Consider the following 15,892-nt stretch of genomic DNA (forward strand, 5'->3'; position numbering starts at 1 on the left):
CCATCATGGATACAGACAACTGAAAGTTGCTCATACTTTGTACAAGGAAACATTTCAATTTTTGAATTATAATATGAAACTATTCAAAAGCTATATGATATTGCTGGAGCGCACATAGTGGTAACATATACACTATTACATGCCAATGTTGGAGCAGGCTGTTGCAAGCCTATAACTTAACTAATCTTCAGTCATTAAAACTTGTATGTTTCTAGTACTTCACGCTGGAGAGCCCGGCATGCTGTCCCCAGGGCTCGGGCCCCGGACCCACGGGACCGGGACCAAACCCCGACCCCACCATAACGATCTCCATTAGTGTGGGCTCCATCATGTGTATCATGTAAGTCTTCTGTAACCGTCTTTGTATTAAATGTTCCATTCAAGAAAATAATTAATGCTATACATGTAGATATAAGAATAAAAAAGTGGAGCTCTTTGTTTTCTTCTGCTTAATAAAAAGTCAAACCCAAACTATCTAGATACATGTGTAGCTAAAACTGGTATTCGAGTAGTCTCTTTGTTCAGTAATGTTTATCACTGTTCACATGTATATCCTCTATCTTGTTTGTAACATGTACTTGCAATAAGACTACGGGCAAGAATTTGCAACTAAACTTTCATAAATATGAGGGGATTTTATAGGAATAGAAAATCATTTTTCCACCGCAGAGCTGGTGAATATTTGGATTGGTGATGCACTCAATATCCAGTTACTGATCCGACTAACCGTTGTAAATTATCTTACACCCACGTCTTTTCCAGCTTCTTCCCCACAGTTTGTATCTACATCGTAGCGGGAGTTTTGATCAACAAGTACGCACGGGAAAGGGAAGGGAGAGATGTCATTCCTCACATGGCGTTCTGGGGCAGCCTTCCCGGTTTGATAAAGGTGAAACTTTTTTCCCGTTAGATGGGCATTATATTTTAGGAAGTAATAAATGCATACTAGAAGGTAAGGTACCCGCTAGCCCCATGCGCATCAAAAGGCATTCAGTCTTCTAGTAGATTTTACTCTCTAATCATATTAGTCAATCTCAGCATATGGTTAAACGCAATGTACCTAACAACGCCTGGCTAAAGTTTGATAGATGACTAATTTCATGGACAATAAGAGAAATTCGCCTTATGTGTTCTTTGAAATCTTATGAGCGATTGGCCATCTTGAAGATATTCACAATAAGCAAAGTGTCTACACATGAAGGCATGCATGGGTAGGGTCTGCATAGGTTTAGTGAGTGTCACATTTTTTTACGAAACACATCAAAACACATTCACCACAAGCGGAATTCCACAGAAGGTCGACTGCTTATGTATTGATTGATACATTATCTGTTGGAAAATAACACTCTCTACTTAAGTGAAATGCCCCTTAAAAGCTTTAACCCAAGAAATGATTTGATTGTGATTTCGTCTTCACTGAACCCTTCTAAAACTGCGATATATGTATTTTTTTCTCGACAGGACGGGTTCCTGTTCGTGTGGGCAAGTATGCCGTGTCGCAAGAAGGGCTACAGCGAGATCTAAGCAAAATCGACTCCTGTACAAATTTACAAAGACGGAATTTCGAAATCAACTGCACCAAAAACACCAACACAGACATTGTTGTTAAGTCGGTATGTCGCGAAGCTAACCGCGGTCACGAGACTGCAATGTGTATTATAAGTGTACATTTGTAAATTGTTTTAGAAATACCCACCAATCGGTTCCTAAAATGTAATCGTCCATATACTGTATTTCACCATGGTCAATATTGACCGAAGGACGCCATATATATGTATACTGTACATGTCAAGCTTGTTAAAATGCAAGCGTGTAACGTTACTTGCATATAGATAATTTCTATTGCCATTTTTTAAAAAATCTTCTTGACATTAGTGAGCAGTATTAAAACATTTGGTCATTTATGTAGTATCTAAATGTTCCTTTAGGAAAATGACTTGTATGCAGTGGTACTTTGTACCACGTATTTGTACCAAGGCGGGAAATGTTTAGTTGACATAGTTTTTTTAGAGTACAAGACAGAACTATCGTAAAAGATCAGGTCTAAATGGTAATTATATCTTTAGTGTCCCTTTAAAGATTATCATAAGCATATTACACTGTTCATGACTATACCTGTGCAATGGCCGGGTGGATATATTGTTCGTCTTGCCTTCGGTAGATCCTGAGTTCGATCCCGGCAAAGTCATATCAAAGACTTTAAAATGGTACATGCTGCTTTTTTTGCTTAGCACTCATCATTTAGAAAAGAGTATGGAAGTTGAACACACATTCCAATATAAGTGGACTAGCCTCCTGCTTTAATTGTTGCACAAACCTTGTGTGGCCCACGGCTACTAAAATGGAGATGGGCGCCACCAAATGCAACATCTAGTGCGGGAAGGATTTTAACCTTCTGACATGGCTATACACAATCATGTAATATTCTTTACAAAAAACTGCATGATAAGAAAAAAACATTCAGCCGAATGTCGCAACTAATCAATGTCTAATAAAGAATTGAAGTTCTGCATCTATAGTTTTCTTGACTAGTTGTTTGCTTCATTTACTCAATCAATATCTTTCCATGTTTAAATTCAACAACGCTCTGTCAAACAGTCAGAAAAACACTATAATTACAAATAGGTAGCTACAAGTTACGCGACCTTTGCATTCTAGGACTGTCACGAGACCAACAGGTGACAATGTATTGCTTGTTTTGTATGTACCAAACTGGGGAGGGGGCAAGGTCATCGAAAAGAAAACCAATGTCCGTTAGTTCAAAGTACGTTGCTCCCCCCAAACATTGTATCAACCTCACCATGAAGCTTGCCGTCAGCCACATGAGAAAATTTGCCGTTTTGTTGTTAAGTTTTCTTCATGTGAGCAGAGTTTTGTGTCAGGATCTGAGCTGTAACAAAACAGGGCCGTGCTCGTGTGTCATGAGTGACGGGTCAGGGGAGGTCAACCTCAGGCCGTTAGTAACAGGCGATCCAACGTGAGTTGGGATATACATCATAACTATAGTCTGTATAGTCTGATGAATATGATATACAATGAACATATATATGGTGATCAAATGTGACCATGCGGAATCTCTATGTCGTTCTTATGTACTTTGAGCCTAACTTACAAGAATAAAACACATCCTTGTATAAAGAACAAATCACTGACACAAGGATAGCAACATGCCTTACGTTCTGTATATACTGTGCCGTCTTGAAATTTACCTGTCATCAGCTTAAGGGGATGTTATTATAAGATCAGCAAAAAATCAATTAGATCGATAGGAGTAAGGCAAAAAAATTATGCGATTCGTACTTTGCTCGCTACAGTTCATGTGACGTGGGATGGCACTATGAATGCTTATTGAACTTACTTAACTATCATATACGGTGTATGAAACTTTGTCTTTAGATTCCAAGACTTTCCAGCCACTACATACCCAGACGACTACCTGTACTCGTGGAACCCATGTGAACCTTTTAGTCAAGGGTCAGCTTGTAATGATGTAGCGGTGAGTATCAAAATCAAAGTCAGCATGTGTGTGTGTGCGTATGTGTGTTTGTGTTTTGCTTCGCCAAGGCAGTTATGTTTTCAGGGCTATGTGTACTGTGTATGCTTGTGAACAGCATAAATAGAGGTGCCATGGACGGATTTTTTAATGATATTTGTTATGTTGGTAGATGTTGGCAAAATGAAGAAATAATTAGACCATGGGCCCCCATGTGACTTTCCAGGGTATTGCAGCAGAACGTCGGGTTTTGATAGCTCGTATTCTATAGACATGCTATGGTATTAGCTCTTGGGTCAGAAAGTAAGTGGTGTAGGGTTGGCCCTCTGTCAAGTCTGTTTGAGAATATGAAAGAGAATAACCCAAGAACCGGGTTTAAAAGTGATATTCAATCATCTTAATGGTACGTAAAATGTGTCAGTGGATTGTTGCATCACCTTGAAGAATCAGAAACGTGGTGAATTAATGAGAAAGGGTCATTTCTTACAGGTATGCCAGAAGACGAAGAATGGAAGTAATGACTATGACCTTGGTCACCAAAGCTCTGTCCAGTTCCAGGCGGCGAGATCAGACGACACCGGAGAGGTCGTTGTTGTGGCCTTGTACGTAACTGAAGACCAGCTCAGGTGACTAATTTTCGAAACTAGCTAGTAGATAGTCAAGTCGTTAGTACCTTGTGTGGTGTATGAATCACTTCAAGGGAGTCTACACTCTACACTGGAAACTTTGCAAGAATAAATCTTATATGTAGCAATTTGAAGCGGCAGTAATGAGTAATGCAGTAATGAGTACGGTTATATCTGTAATATATTCGTATAATGCGTTTAGGCAGCATTGTCGCTTTGAATTTAGCGAAGGAACCTTTGAAAGGTAGCAGTTATGTTCTGGTTAACATTTCATATCTTACACATCATTTGCGGATATGGTATTTCGTGAATAGGGCCTCCAATGACAGATACTGTTCATATTCAACGGTATATATAAGGTATAATTTCATCTAGCTCATGTAGCTATGTGCACAATCATCACACATCGAAAGATTTGCCAACATCTTTTATTGACGTATTTGTGACCCATCTCTCCGTTGTAATGTGTCCAGAGTGACACTGGTTCAGCTACAGTGTACGACAGGAGGCACCAACTTCACAGTTGTAGGGGCCGTACCGGCAAACACCATCATATACGTAAGTTCAATATATATTTCAATGTTTCCAACCCTCCGCTAACCAAACCAACAAGCTATTTAGTACTTCAAAATTGCTTCGACAACAGAAAAATTTAAAAAAAAAACATCGAAAACAACTAAAATTTAGGAAATCTACTATAGTAACTTGTATTGACTTCAATTTGTCATTTCATTACTTTTTTGTATTGTCTTTTCATTTTCTTTCCTATGTTTGTGTTTCCTTCACAGCATTTCATATTGGGAAGCCAATGCGCATGCCCAGGAGCAGGACCAAACTGTGCCGGTAGCAGCCTGAGCATCGGGAGTTTGATTTGCATATCGTGAGTACCAAACGTAACCAGATTTCATCCTGTCCGTTGTCCAATTATCTTTCTTTGTATATCTGATACGTAAAAGTATGACTTAGAAGACGACAAAGTACATGAAAATTCTTTATCTCTGAAATTCGTTGAGTATCTTTCGAACCACGCAATGCCGCAAGCGTGCCCCAAGTCCGATGAGAGTGCACCTTAAGCGTATATCGCGCTCGACCTCACTGTGTAGTACCCATTCCCTTAATCAAAATCATTTCAAATTCTGCAAAGCACTATACTCGCATATTAGATTTTAAAAAATGGGGCCGGGCTATCCCATTGGCTAAGGACAACAGACTCTGTGCCATGTACCAATCATTTAGCAGTATTTTTCATCCCTTTACTGTCCGAACGACATTTAAAAAGCACTGCGGGCAGCGAAATCGCATAGCTTGTTTTGTTGTCAGTTTGTACACGATTTAGGTAAAGAAATGGGCATTTCCTTTTCATATTTGACCAGGGTTGTGACTGCCTTTGCTGTGTACTTCATATTCGGTTCCATCCTTAAAGCGGCGGTGAAAAGGAAAGTAGGTTGGGAGGCCATTCCTAACGATGACTTTTGGAAAAGCCTACCAGGCTATATCAAGGTCTGTTGTTTCTTGGGATATATTTACTTTTGTCCATGAATACAAAAGATACAGTTTATTGTTGGTTTAACACTGAGTATCACATTGAATGTTTTGAATGTTCAGGTGATCAACTTGAGCTTTAGCTATTTGCCCTATCTCTCAAAATATACATAATCAATGAGAATTCCACATCCATTCGAAAATTGTATGTTGGTAAGTAAACAAATTGTAAGTTATTTTTCACTGTAATTTCCAACAAACATTAACCTACCCAAATTTTCAACTGCCCAATTCCAGTCTTTGTCAAGGAATGTGCAATCCATTGCTTCTGTTACGTCATTTTATTCTGATAGAACACTCGATGAGCAGTGGCTCATAAGTCGCAGAAAGTCTTATGATTCACTGCTCACAGAGTCACGTGTTCTATATGGATATCGTGACGTCACAGGAGCAGTGAGTTGCTCATTCCCTGACAAAGTTGAAGACAGTCGAAAATTTGGACAGGTCCATTTTTGTTTTTGAAATTAAACTTTAACTTTGATTCATAGTAGCGTCTACCAACAGAGATGAACTTCGATCATTAATTTAAAACTAGCTATCATTTACTAAAGATGTTGTGATGACAATGACAATGATATTGTATAATCATACCCATCTGGGGTAAATACATTGTACTATTTACCTGTATAGTAAGAAAGCTGCACTATACCTTATCTATATCTATCTTTTAGATGTTTTCATTAACGTATTGTTTGTTTTTGAATACCTACAGGGCGGATGCATCTACACAACATCACATTGTCGTCGATTGGTAAACCGCAACCCCGATTACAGTACATTATAGCACCGACTACATTCCTCTTGTTTAGTTCACAACCTTTGTGATTTAAATTTTGTATGAACTATCAATGAACTAAATGAAATCCCAATTGCATTTCGTTTCTACAATGTTTGAAACGTACATTGTAAAAGACGCACGAACGATTTCCTATATTGCTAGCCTTACATGGTAAATGGTATTTGTCGTCGTTGTAAAATATTAATTTGTTAGCTAAATGTTTTCATAGTCCTTGGATCCGCGACAAGGAGACAGGATCAGAAACACGCCATCCTGTAAGCAAAGAAAATCAAGACATTGTTTTTTTCCATCATACAATCACAAGTCAAGAAATCCTTGTATATAAAGTCATATTATTGAAGTACACAGTTAGACGTTGTCTACATCTATGGGTTTTTTCTAGATATGTCTGAGATGTTTCTAGATATTTTGTAAGAATGATTCCATATATGACGTAAGAATGTTGCTAGATATGTCGTAAGACTGTTTCTAGATATGTCGTAAGACTTTTTCTAGATATGTTTTAAGACTGTTTCTAGATATGTTTTAAGACTGTTTCTAGATATGTTTTAAGACTGTTTCTAGATATGTCTTAAGACTGTTTTAGATACGTTGTAAGAATGTTTCTAGATATGTCGTGAGAATGTTTCTAGAAATGTTGAAGGAACGTTTCTAGATACGTCGTAAGAATGTTCTAGATATGTCGTAGGAATGTTTCTAGATATGTCGTAAGAATGTTTATTGATATGTCGTATGGTTAGAATAAACCGTTATCAACGTGTAAACAAGTCGCTATAATTACAAGGAAAAGCACTATAGGACGGTCTGACACACCTTGACGTATCCAGGTAAACTCTTCCAGAAGGCAATATTGGGGATGACCTCTGACCCCTGGGGCACCTTTGACGAACTTCATGAAAATGGCGCCTGCTATGACGTACACACCAGCCAGGGCGAAAAATCTGTTTCAACAAAGGAAACAAAATGTTGAATCGTCTACAAGCTATGGTATTCCTCTCAGAATGTATTGGTGTGATGCTGCTTGCGTTCTATGATTAATAGCTATGCAACGATAATTCAGGGAATGTGGTATTATGTATCTTTACGATTTTCTAAACTTCACATAGCATGCTGTCAGACATGATGGAATCATATATCAAAGAAGGTTAAATAAGACATCGTGAGACACTTGATACAAACTTTATTCAAGCTTTCACTGACGACAAACAGTGAATGCTGCCAGAATCAGTTTGCGAATCTTTTACAAGATCCAAGAGAGACGACATATATTCAGAAACAAGTCTATACTAATGTGCGAATCAGACGATACTTACATGATGAGGAAAACGGACCCCCCGCTGAGTCCTCCCCCTGCACAGCCGGGCCCCGCCCCTGGACAGGCGCACGGACTGGACAGCTGGAACGACTGAAACAAGAACGATTTTAAAAAGTATTACCATGGCGACGATAGAGTGGCTACATGTAAAAGTTGTGTTTGATCATCACTTTGATGTGAAGCGTCGCCAAAAAGAGACTCTTAACTCATTCAGGTTGGTTTCCTCTACTTTTCATCGATGCCAAACTATTTCATCAGGGGGCCAAACGTTTACATTGACCTTAGTCTTACCGACATATAAAACTGACATGCCTAAAGAGAGATATACTTTGGGCCACATTAGCATACACTTAGATATAACATGACTCAGCATATACCATGCACTGTACAGTGGCCATCTCAATTAAGCTCTCGCACATTGGCGGTATTTGCTGCGTCCCGGTTTGGGACTGTGAAGTTAGCCTTGAGAGACAAAATGATGCTTACGTAAGCACCGACTGTGATCTCTCCATTGACACTGAACTTGGTTGCCCCCTGGGTACATTGAAGAATAACTCCTGCTACTCTGAAATATAAAAGAAAATACCTAGCGTAAAGAACATAGACCGAAGTTATACCTGAGACTCTATCATAGAGTTTTAAACCTCTCTATTTTCATGTTTACTTTGCCCCCCCCCCCCCCCCCTCAACGACCTGGGGGTCAAGGGACTAGGTAGGTGCGTATGTCTGTTGTGTTGAATCAAGAAAAGGAAAGGAAAGATAGGTAAACCTCCAACTATAGAACGTCTATTCGGCACCCCACCGTCATTATTCATCTCATTTGACCTAGACATAAAATGACTCTACAGAAGCACTATTTAAAGGAAATAAGTAGTATTTGACAGCTGTCTATCACACACATACCTCCCTCCCTGCGGCATGGTGTACACCAGGTTGACCGTCTGCCCGAGAACCGGGTCTGAAGTCACGGTGAACGCTGCGGAGTCCTGTGTGCCCAGGCCGTACGAAATTGTCCCATCCTTTGCAACCTGGCATGCCTGAAGGAGGAGGAATTCTTCATCAGTTCATCAGACTAGTCTAGGTTCGATTGCATCCCTTTTGCTGGTATAGATTTGTTCGTGTTTGCTTCAAGTTATCATGCAAAATAAGACGTAAGGATATAGAATAAAGGCAAGGTCACAGCACGTCCTTTGGAAACATCCATCAAGAAAAGAGTACGCATGCTCATGACCTTTCTCTTACTCTCTTACAATTTGTGTGTTTTTGTTGATTTTAACATCACTGTTTTCGTACCCACAATGCAAACTGTCCGGCTGGGTTTCTTTTTGGAAACGTCAGACCCTGGCATTGTATAGGCCGGGGTACATTCTTTGTCAATTACAAATAGAAAGGAATGATTTATGGTCCAACGAAACAAAATTTATAAACTTAAAGTTAATTCCTACCGCCATGTTGGTGCAGGAGTCTGGATCGTCCGACCCTGCCTCAGAGAAGGGTGTACACGGGCTCCAGGAGTACAGGTAGTCATCTGGTACCTGGGTAGCAGTGTAGTCCTTGTACCTGTGTATCAATAGTAACGTCACACGGACTTAAAATTGTGTCAGTAAAGCTCTTTCACAGAGTTATATATGTAGTATTGACTTGTAGCATTGACTATGTTCTAGTCTCTCATAAGATAATTTCGTTGCAATGTAACTTCGGAATACGACATTTGTTAAAGATTTGTATATTCTGAAAGATAAAGTGGGAAAGGGGTTTGTTTCGTTGGTGGAAAGCTTCACATCTAAGTTTCGTTGAGCTATTTAAAGTTCTTGCCATGTTTTCTTACACAGCAAAAATCCACGAAAGATAATGAGTAGTAGAAATTCTCATTACCTTCGTACGTTGGTGCAGATTTCTTCACACAATATAACACAACGGTTTACTATGTCTATTTCACACATTACATGCTTCATTGTTGGGCACACTGTATTCACGGGTTCCTGACTTTTAGCCAATATTCACTTCCTGCCATAGGAACCAGAACGTATCCCAGCTCAACCTTTGCAGTCTGACTTTCTTCGGCTACAAGTCAGTCCGAGATCAAACTTGAACTCGGGTCATCGGGAACACACACCAAGACAAGCAAACAAACAAAGCGAAAGTGGTAACACCGTTTATACAATTACAAAAGAAACCATTTAAATTACAATTCAACAGAGAAATATACACTATGAAATAAACGCTTATTCCTCTGTGCATTGTGTTGATGCCGTCTCATCGCTAAGCATGTGACAGTCACGCTACCGCATCAGCAACTTTGAATGACGTAACATAATGTAAAGTACTCACGTCGGGTTTCCTGACACCAAGGGCCGGAGGTTCACCACACCAGATCCGTCGCTCATAGTACAAGAGCAAGAATCTATTGAGTCACATGTAGTCTGGCCAATGCACAAATGTAAATGATATAAACCTAGAATCACAATTGCAACATAAAGTTTCGTATGCATAGTGGACAGCGCCATTTTGCAAAAGGGTCAAACCATGTCGGTGAAGAAACAGGGAAATTTTTATTTCTATTCAATTATTCTTCTGTGTGTGACTTTTATCATTGCATTTCTCTTCTAACTATAATATATGTTTGATATACTTGTATGTTATGAAAGTTAGTATCCTTTTGCCAAGTATACCATTTTTACCGAAAATTAAATGTGCTAGTTACAAGTGACCCATGTTAGCGACCTGGACAGATGTTAGCCATTGCGCACAAAGGTCAGTGCCTTCGCTATCATAGACATATTTGTGTCAGTCAAACAATCAATTGCAAGGATTTATTCAAGCAGTTAAAGATTAACAAACCAAAAACGTGAGATTTCACGAGATCATACACGCCTTCAAGTGACCTATTTTCTATATTCACACATTGTGTAGTTACATTATACATGGGGTAACAGACTAGTGGCTAACTACTGGTACATGTAGTTAGTAGTCAGTGATGAGTAGTTGGGTATCGTCAAATAATCTCTTGGCCATAACCAAATAATTACCTACTACCTAAAGTGTTCCAAACTGCAAAGAATGATTGATTCGACTTCAGTTTTTGTCTATTATGTGATAAAACTATGTATCTACAGGCACACATTCAATCAAGTTTTTATTCGCAAACGTCATGTTGAAACAATTGTACTTGGACCATAAAAAGGTAGTCGTTTCTTTTTTGTTGTTGATAACAGCTATTTGTATTCTCTCGATTTCAACTTAGCGTTGTCAAGTTAACAACGATACAAGACTCATTGGTAGATAACATATATTGTGACCTTCATTTAATAGCTTTGACAACGTTTTGTCTTAAAATCATAGTCTATCAGTAGTACAAAGTACGTTATACATGCTTGCTTGTCTCATTTTGAGTTTGAACATCTTGTTGGCGTGATCAGCGAACACCATTCATAGAATGTAGTTAAACAGCCACGATGTCGGTGCAGGCCATTGTATTCTATACATTTCAAAACTGTTTTAATATCATTGACAATAAATTTTGGTATCAACTGAAGACTTCAAGTTCGAAATAAAGAAAAAGAGACAAGATTAGCTGTCCATGAGTTTTCTATGTGATTAGATTGAATCGTACTTTCCAGACCGTCGGCAAGGTGACACGATAAACAACACGCCCTCCTGGAAAGAAACAAAAAAGCAGACTTGTTGTTAGACCATGTGCAAATCGTAATCGAACTGATGATTCATCAAACCTTAGTGATAACTAGCCTTCTTAGCAAATCACAAGAATCCGAGTTCGATAGATGTTAGCCTGATTAAATCGCGCTTACAGCATCCCGCCCAACATCTGCTGGAAGGGGACAGTTATAGCCCTGGACAGTTGAATTTGCGTCACGCACACTCGAATTGATATGACAGAAAAAATAATTCTATACGCCCTACAAATGATTAGATAATACTGACGGTTTTGACAGAACCATTTTCGAGTATACAAGATCAGTTTTTCTACATCACAAAAAGTTCCAAAAAAACCTTGATATATCCCGGTAGGCTGGACCAGAAGCCCGAGTTAGGGATGACTGCAAGTCCCTCTGCTTTCTTCACAAACTTCATGATGATCATCCCGCCGACAAAGTACACAACTACCACTGACACGGCACTGGGGGCACAGGGGACAGAAAAACGCACTTTACTTCAACCAAGGAGGTTAAAATTCAATTTTAACCTCCTTGCTTCAACTTTACTACTATACAGTCTTATATTTTTAAAGACAGTTTTGGTAATGATAATACTTGTAGTCAATTAAAAAGAAGTAAATCGCATACCATATACAATATCTCCCTGAAAGTCTGGTCTTTTTCTTAAAGTCATCGTCCTTACCTTATCATGCGCTTTAACATGTCTCACGTCACCCATGCGTCCCATATTGACGTCATGGACCATACATTTATACGTTGCATTTCAAATTGCAATTTTTTCAAAATATTGGGGTAACCTATATATCCGTTGTTATATCAAACTGCCATATTCTTAATATATAGCAGCTTCAAACCACCGTCCGTCGACTTGATTGATATACCCAAATATTCAGCTGTTTTCTTGTTTGTTTTTAAACGACGGACATAGGTACCCTCCGGATTAAGGTGAACTTGTGTTGTACCCACATGATGAGAACAATGGTCCCTCCACTGATCCCAACGCCCATACAGCCTTCCTTTGCCCCTGGACAACAACATGGGCTCTCCAACTGGAAAATCTACAACGGAATTTTGATTATTAACATCTGTTTTGCAATAAGGTTGATCATTTTGTGTAAATAATTTGACATATTTAGCCTTGGTACCATCCGATTTCTACCGCAATCGACGCCCTAACAAAATCTTGTAGAACAGGGCATGCAAGGTGTACCCACGCTAGAAATATTTGTAGTGAGCAATATGTAATCCATGTATACACAAATCTATGCGAGGAATCCATGCCATGAAATGTTTTGTAAGAAATCTTATTTCAGTTCCCGGCAAGTTCTTGCAATCTGTTGGTCAAGCAATAAGCATGTGAGCTAACAGGTGTCAACGATTATCAATGAAAAATGAACGTAAAGGTGATGTCTAATTGAGCTCACTGAGGAGCTATTTTTCCACATTCTGCTACGCAGAGGATCCACAGTCGTGTCGGACCTCCTTGTGTTTAAATGGTCGTGACAGAGAGAACAGACGTTATGTACAGTATTTACAGGTTCACTGTACCAGGGAATGAATTTCCCCTAAGCTCTTTTCCACAAGCACAATGAACAGCGGACCACGGCCTATCTTTCAGTCCTAAGGACTGCTACTCCTTCCAGTAGCGTGCATGTGTCAGGTGAGCGACACAGCCGGAATCAAACTCATGGCTTCAATTCCCGAAGCAGGTCCACTAACCACTGGACTACGCATGTAATTCGAGATTTATTGATTTAATACAAGATGAGCATTACGTACGTATTGTCCCTGTTGAATTTCGCCAAGAACCGTGAAGACTGTGGCTCCCGTGGTGCATTTCAGCAGTACTTCTGACGCCCTGATATATTATTGAGGACGGAAAGTCATTGCATATACTAGATAGATATATTCTTAGAATGATAACAAAATTGACTGGTAGACAAAAGGCTGAGATGGATAGAAGTAGAGAAAGAATAAGTTTGGATAGATAGATAGATAGATAGATAGATAGATCGAAACCTTTTACTTTTACCTTCCTGACGAGGCTGCCTGGTAAACAACAGACACTACACTTTCGCCAGTGGTCGGGTCGGAGTCCAAAGCGAACTGTGCAGAGTCGTGCGTACCGAGTCCGAAAAAGTTCGTCTGATCACTGGAAATCTGACAGGCCTACAAAATCCACACAACGGGGACATTATCGTTAGAAATTAAGGCCTGCACTTGATATAGGCACACAGTAAAAACTATGTTATGCACTATGCTGTGCAAAAATCATAAAGGTGGAGTATGCCCCAAATTACTGATAAATCACAGTTTCTAGTGTCACAATCTTAGTTATGTTTTCAACATTACACGTAATAGGAAAACCGGAAATGAAGGCCTGTTTATTAACTTAAAAAGATATTGCTCTCTTAAGATTACTTATTGTACTAGCCATGTTGTACTTATTTCTCCCAAAGGTATTCCTTATTAACGTTATAACAACAGCTACGCAGTTTGGCAACAATAGCCGTATGTAATAAAAATAGATTTATCTTGGACTTCTGTGTCCAAAACCCTATAAAAGACTTCCTGGTTCTTTTCTATACAGTATTTTACATTCATTTGAATATTTACCGCCATGTTGGTACAGGAGTCCTGATCACCCGCTGGTCCCTCAGTAAACGGAGTACACGGGTTCCATGAGTACAGGTAGTCATCCTTCTGTACGGTCGCTACCTGGTCTTTATACCTGCGGGAAAAATCAGTAGATCAACCCGCATACGAAATTCTGAAGTGAAGAATAGAGTCAAGCAAAGCATCGGTCCTTACGTAGACCTCTTAACCTCAGAAAACAACAGAAAGTGTTTCGTATGGTCACGTGTAATGGTCATTAGGACTCGGAGTAGGACTAGCCCAAACTACAATACAAGGAACCGTCCAGGGAGAAGAGGAATGAGGAGGCATTGCACAAAGTGAAACACCAAGAAAAACGAAAAACCGGGAGAGGTGATTGCCAGATCTGTGGAGCCTCAACTGCCCAGTAGTAAGACTTAGGGGTAGATGGAATAAGATGAGAAAGCAGAATGAGTAGTATTTTTTTACGATGATTTAAATCAACTGTTATGTTACTACCATGTACTTGCAATAAGCCTTCGGGTATGAACAACAACAGAACTTTTCATTATCGTATCAACTTGTAAAATAAAGATTCAGTCAAAACAACGATATCACAATCAATAGCTCTTGTACTTTGAACACTGGTACACGCAAAAAGCTGCTTGTGTTGTACTCACGTTGGTTTACCACTCTCCACAAACTGTAAGTTTACATCCCCGGACCCGTCACTCATGGTACACGAGCAGGCGGTGTTCTTGGTACATGTTGTCTGGTTTTGAGCGAACCCCTGCCCAGCTAACAGTAATAGTACACAAGTTAGCGTGAGAAACATCGTGTTAGGTAGCTGTGATTTTCTTCGGAACTAAGAACGAACCATTTTGATTCCGAGATATAGGGGTCATGATATCATACCAGAAATGAATGTTTTAACGTTATGTTTTATGGATTCATCGATAACAGTGACATTTACTAAATTTGACTTAGTCTTATTATTAGCAAGAAAATGATCTAAAGGAAAATTAAATGAGAAATGATAAAAGTACATTTTTTCTTAAAATGATCTGGTCCTGAAACTTTGTACTCATCGATGTCCACCTGTAGTGGACTATGGCTACAGGAGGGTCTAAAGATCAACGGGCGTGTGAGTTGTGACCTTTCAACTTTGCCATTTTTCTCTGATGATAATACTTGATACTCGGTATTCCGTCCATTGGCTAACTTACATAATGAATATATAAGTATTTAGCCTTCCTGGACTTCCCATGATGCCCCCTTCTCAAGATGGAAGCAGAGTACTTAGTATTGTATTACGGAGTTCATAAAAGTCTGTGTAAATCTTAGATGTACATTGTCCCTTCTAGAGTTCAACCGACAAAGACCCGTAATGTTTAATTGTTTATACTGTTACATTAGATTAGATTAGTTGTTAGATATTTGCAATAGTATATAGTTCAACTCCCATGTATATACAGATTGCCATACATTTTACCTGATACAATTGTCGCGCAATAAAGTTCTATTATCTATTTCCCAACCGGGGCCCGGCCGGAATGTTTACTGAAAGGAAAAATAAAAGTGTTTATCAAGGAATAAACACAAAGTATGCTCAAAACGAATCTTTTTTACGTTCTGTGTGTTATATTGTCTTTCATATTATACACTTCGTTCCCGCAAGCTGCCCGGTTGGACCCCGGTATGGAAATGTGACTTTAAGGTTAGTTCTGGATGCCAAATGACGCATGCGTACTCGAGATGAGGTCGCACGAAACCGATGTAGATGTGTATACGGTCATTTGTGTCCAACCCGAGGTTCCTAAAGTTTCTTATCGCATTTGGAAAAAC

At 39.3% G+C, this 15,892-nt stretch overlaps 3 protein-coding genes and 1 long non-coding RNA gene across 6 annotated transcripts in view; 2 read left to right on the forward strand and 2 right to left on the reverse strand.

The window, feature by feature from the left end:
- Positions 1-2,172, forward strand: part of LOC118423996 — a 4,901-nt gene extending 2,729 nt beyond the window's left edge. Inside the window, exons 5-7 of the mRNA XM_035832375.1 lie at positions 216-340; positions 763-889; positions 1,462-2,172. Coding sequence (XP_035688268.1) covers positions 216-340; positions 763-889; positions 1,462-1,524 — 315 coding nt within the window. The 3' untranslated portion in view covers positions 1,525-2,172. The remainder of the gene's footprint in view (positions 1-215; positions 341-762; positions 890-1,461) is intronic.
- A 1,817-nt stretch (positions 2,173-3,989) lies between these two features.
- On the forward strand, positions 3,990-6,530 carry LOC118423999. Its single transcript, XR_004832159.1, has 5 exons — positions 3,990-4,119; positions 4,593-4,677; positions 4,908-4,999; positions 5,493-5,619; positions 6,374-6,530. It is a non-coding gene; the product is annotated as an uncharacterized LOC118423999 (long non-coding RNA).
- LOC118423997 lies at positions 5,638-10,308 on the reverse strand. Of its 3 annotated transcripts, none has more exons than XM_035832377.1 (7): positions 10,107-10,308; positions 9,221-9,335; positions 8,679-8,812; positions 8,262-8,340; positions 7,774-7,865; positions 7,274-7,401; positions 5,638-6,712 (listed from the first exon to the last, which is right to left on the reverse strand). In XM_035832377.1, exons 1-7 carry the CDS (start codon positions 10,280-10,282, stop codon positions 6,663-6,665), a joined length of 774 nt encoding a protein of 257 aa, XP_035688270.1. In that variant the 5' UTR covers positions 10,283-10,308; the 3' UTR covers positions 5,638-6,662. The 3 variants fall into 3 exon arrangements, with proteins under 3 accessions (XP_035688270.1, XP_035688271.1, XP_035688272.1); XM_035832378.1 differs by lacking the exon at positions 10,107-10,308 and adding an exon at positions 9,985-10,055; XM_035832379.1 differs by lacking the exon at positions 10,107-10,308 and adding an exon at positions 9,817-9,972.
- A 586-nt stretch (positions 10,309-10,894) lies between these two features.
- Positions 10,895-14,925, reverse strand: LOC118423998 (cation-dependent mannose-6-phosphate receptor-like). Its single transcript, XM_035832380.1, has 7 exons — positions 14,728-14,925; positions 14,069-14,183; positions 13,485-13,621; positions 13,232-13,310; positions 12,419-12,510; positions 11,787-11,913; positions 10,895-11,432 (listed from the first exon to the last, which is right to left on the reverse strand). Exons 1-7 carry the CDS (start codon positions 14,880-14,882, stop codon positions 11,373-11,375), a joined length of 765 nt encoding a protein of 254 aa, XP_035688273.1. The 5' UTR covers positions 14,883-14,925; the 3' UTR covers positions 10,895-11,372.
- Positions 14,926-15,892: the final 967 nt, after the last annotated feature.

The sequence above is a fragment of the Branchiostoma floridae genome, chromosome 10, assembly GCF_000003815.2.
Source record: "Branchiostoma floridae strain S238N-H82 chromosome 10, Bfl_VNyyK, whole genome shotgun sequence".
In the NCBI taxonomy this organism is placed as follows: Eukaryota; Metazoa; Chordata; class Leptocardii; order Amphioxiformes; family Branchiostomatidae; genus Branchiostoma; species Branchiostoma floridae.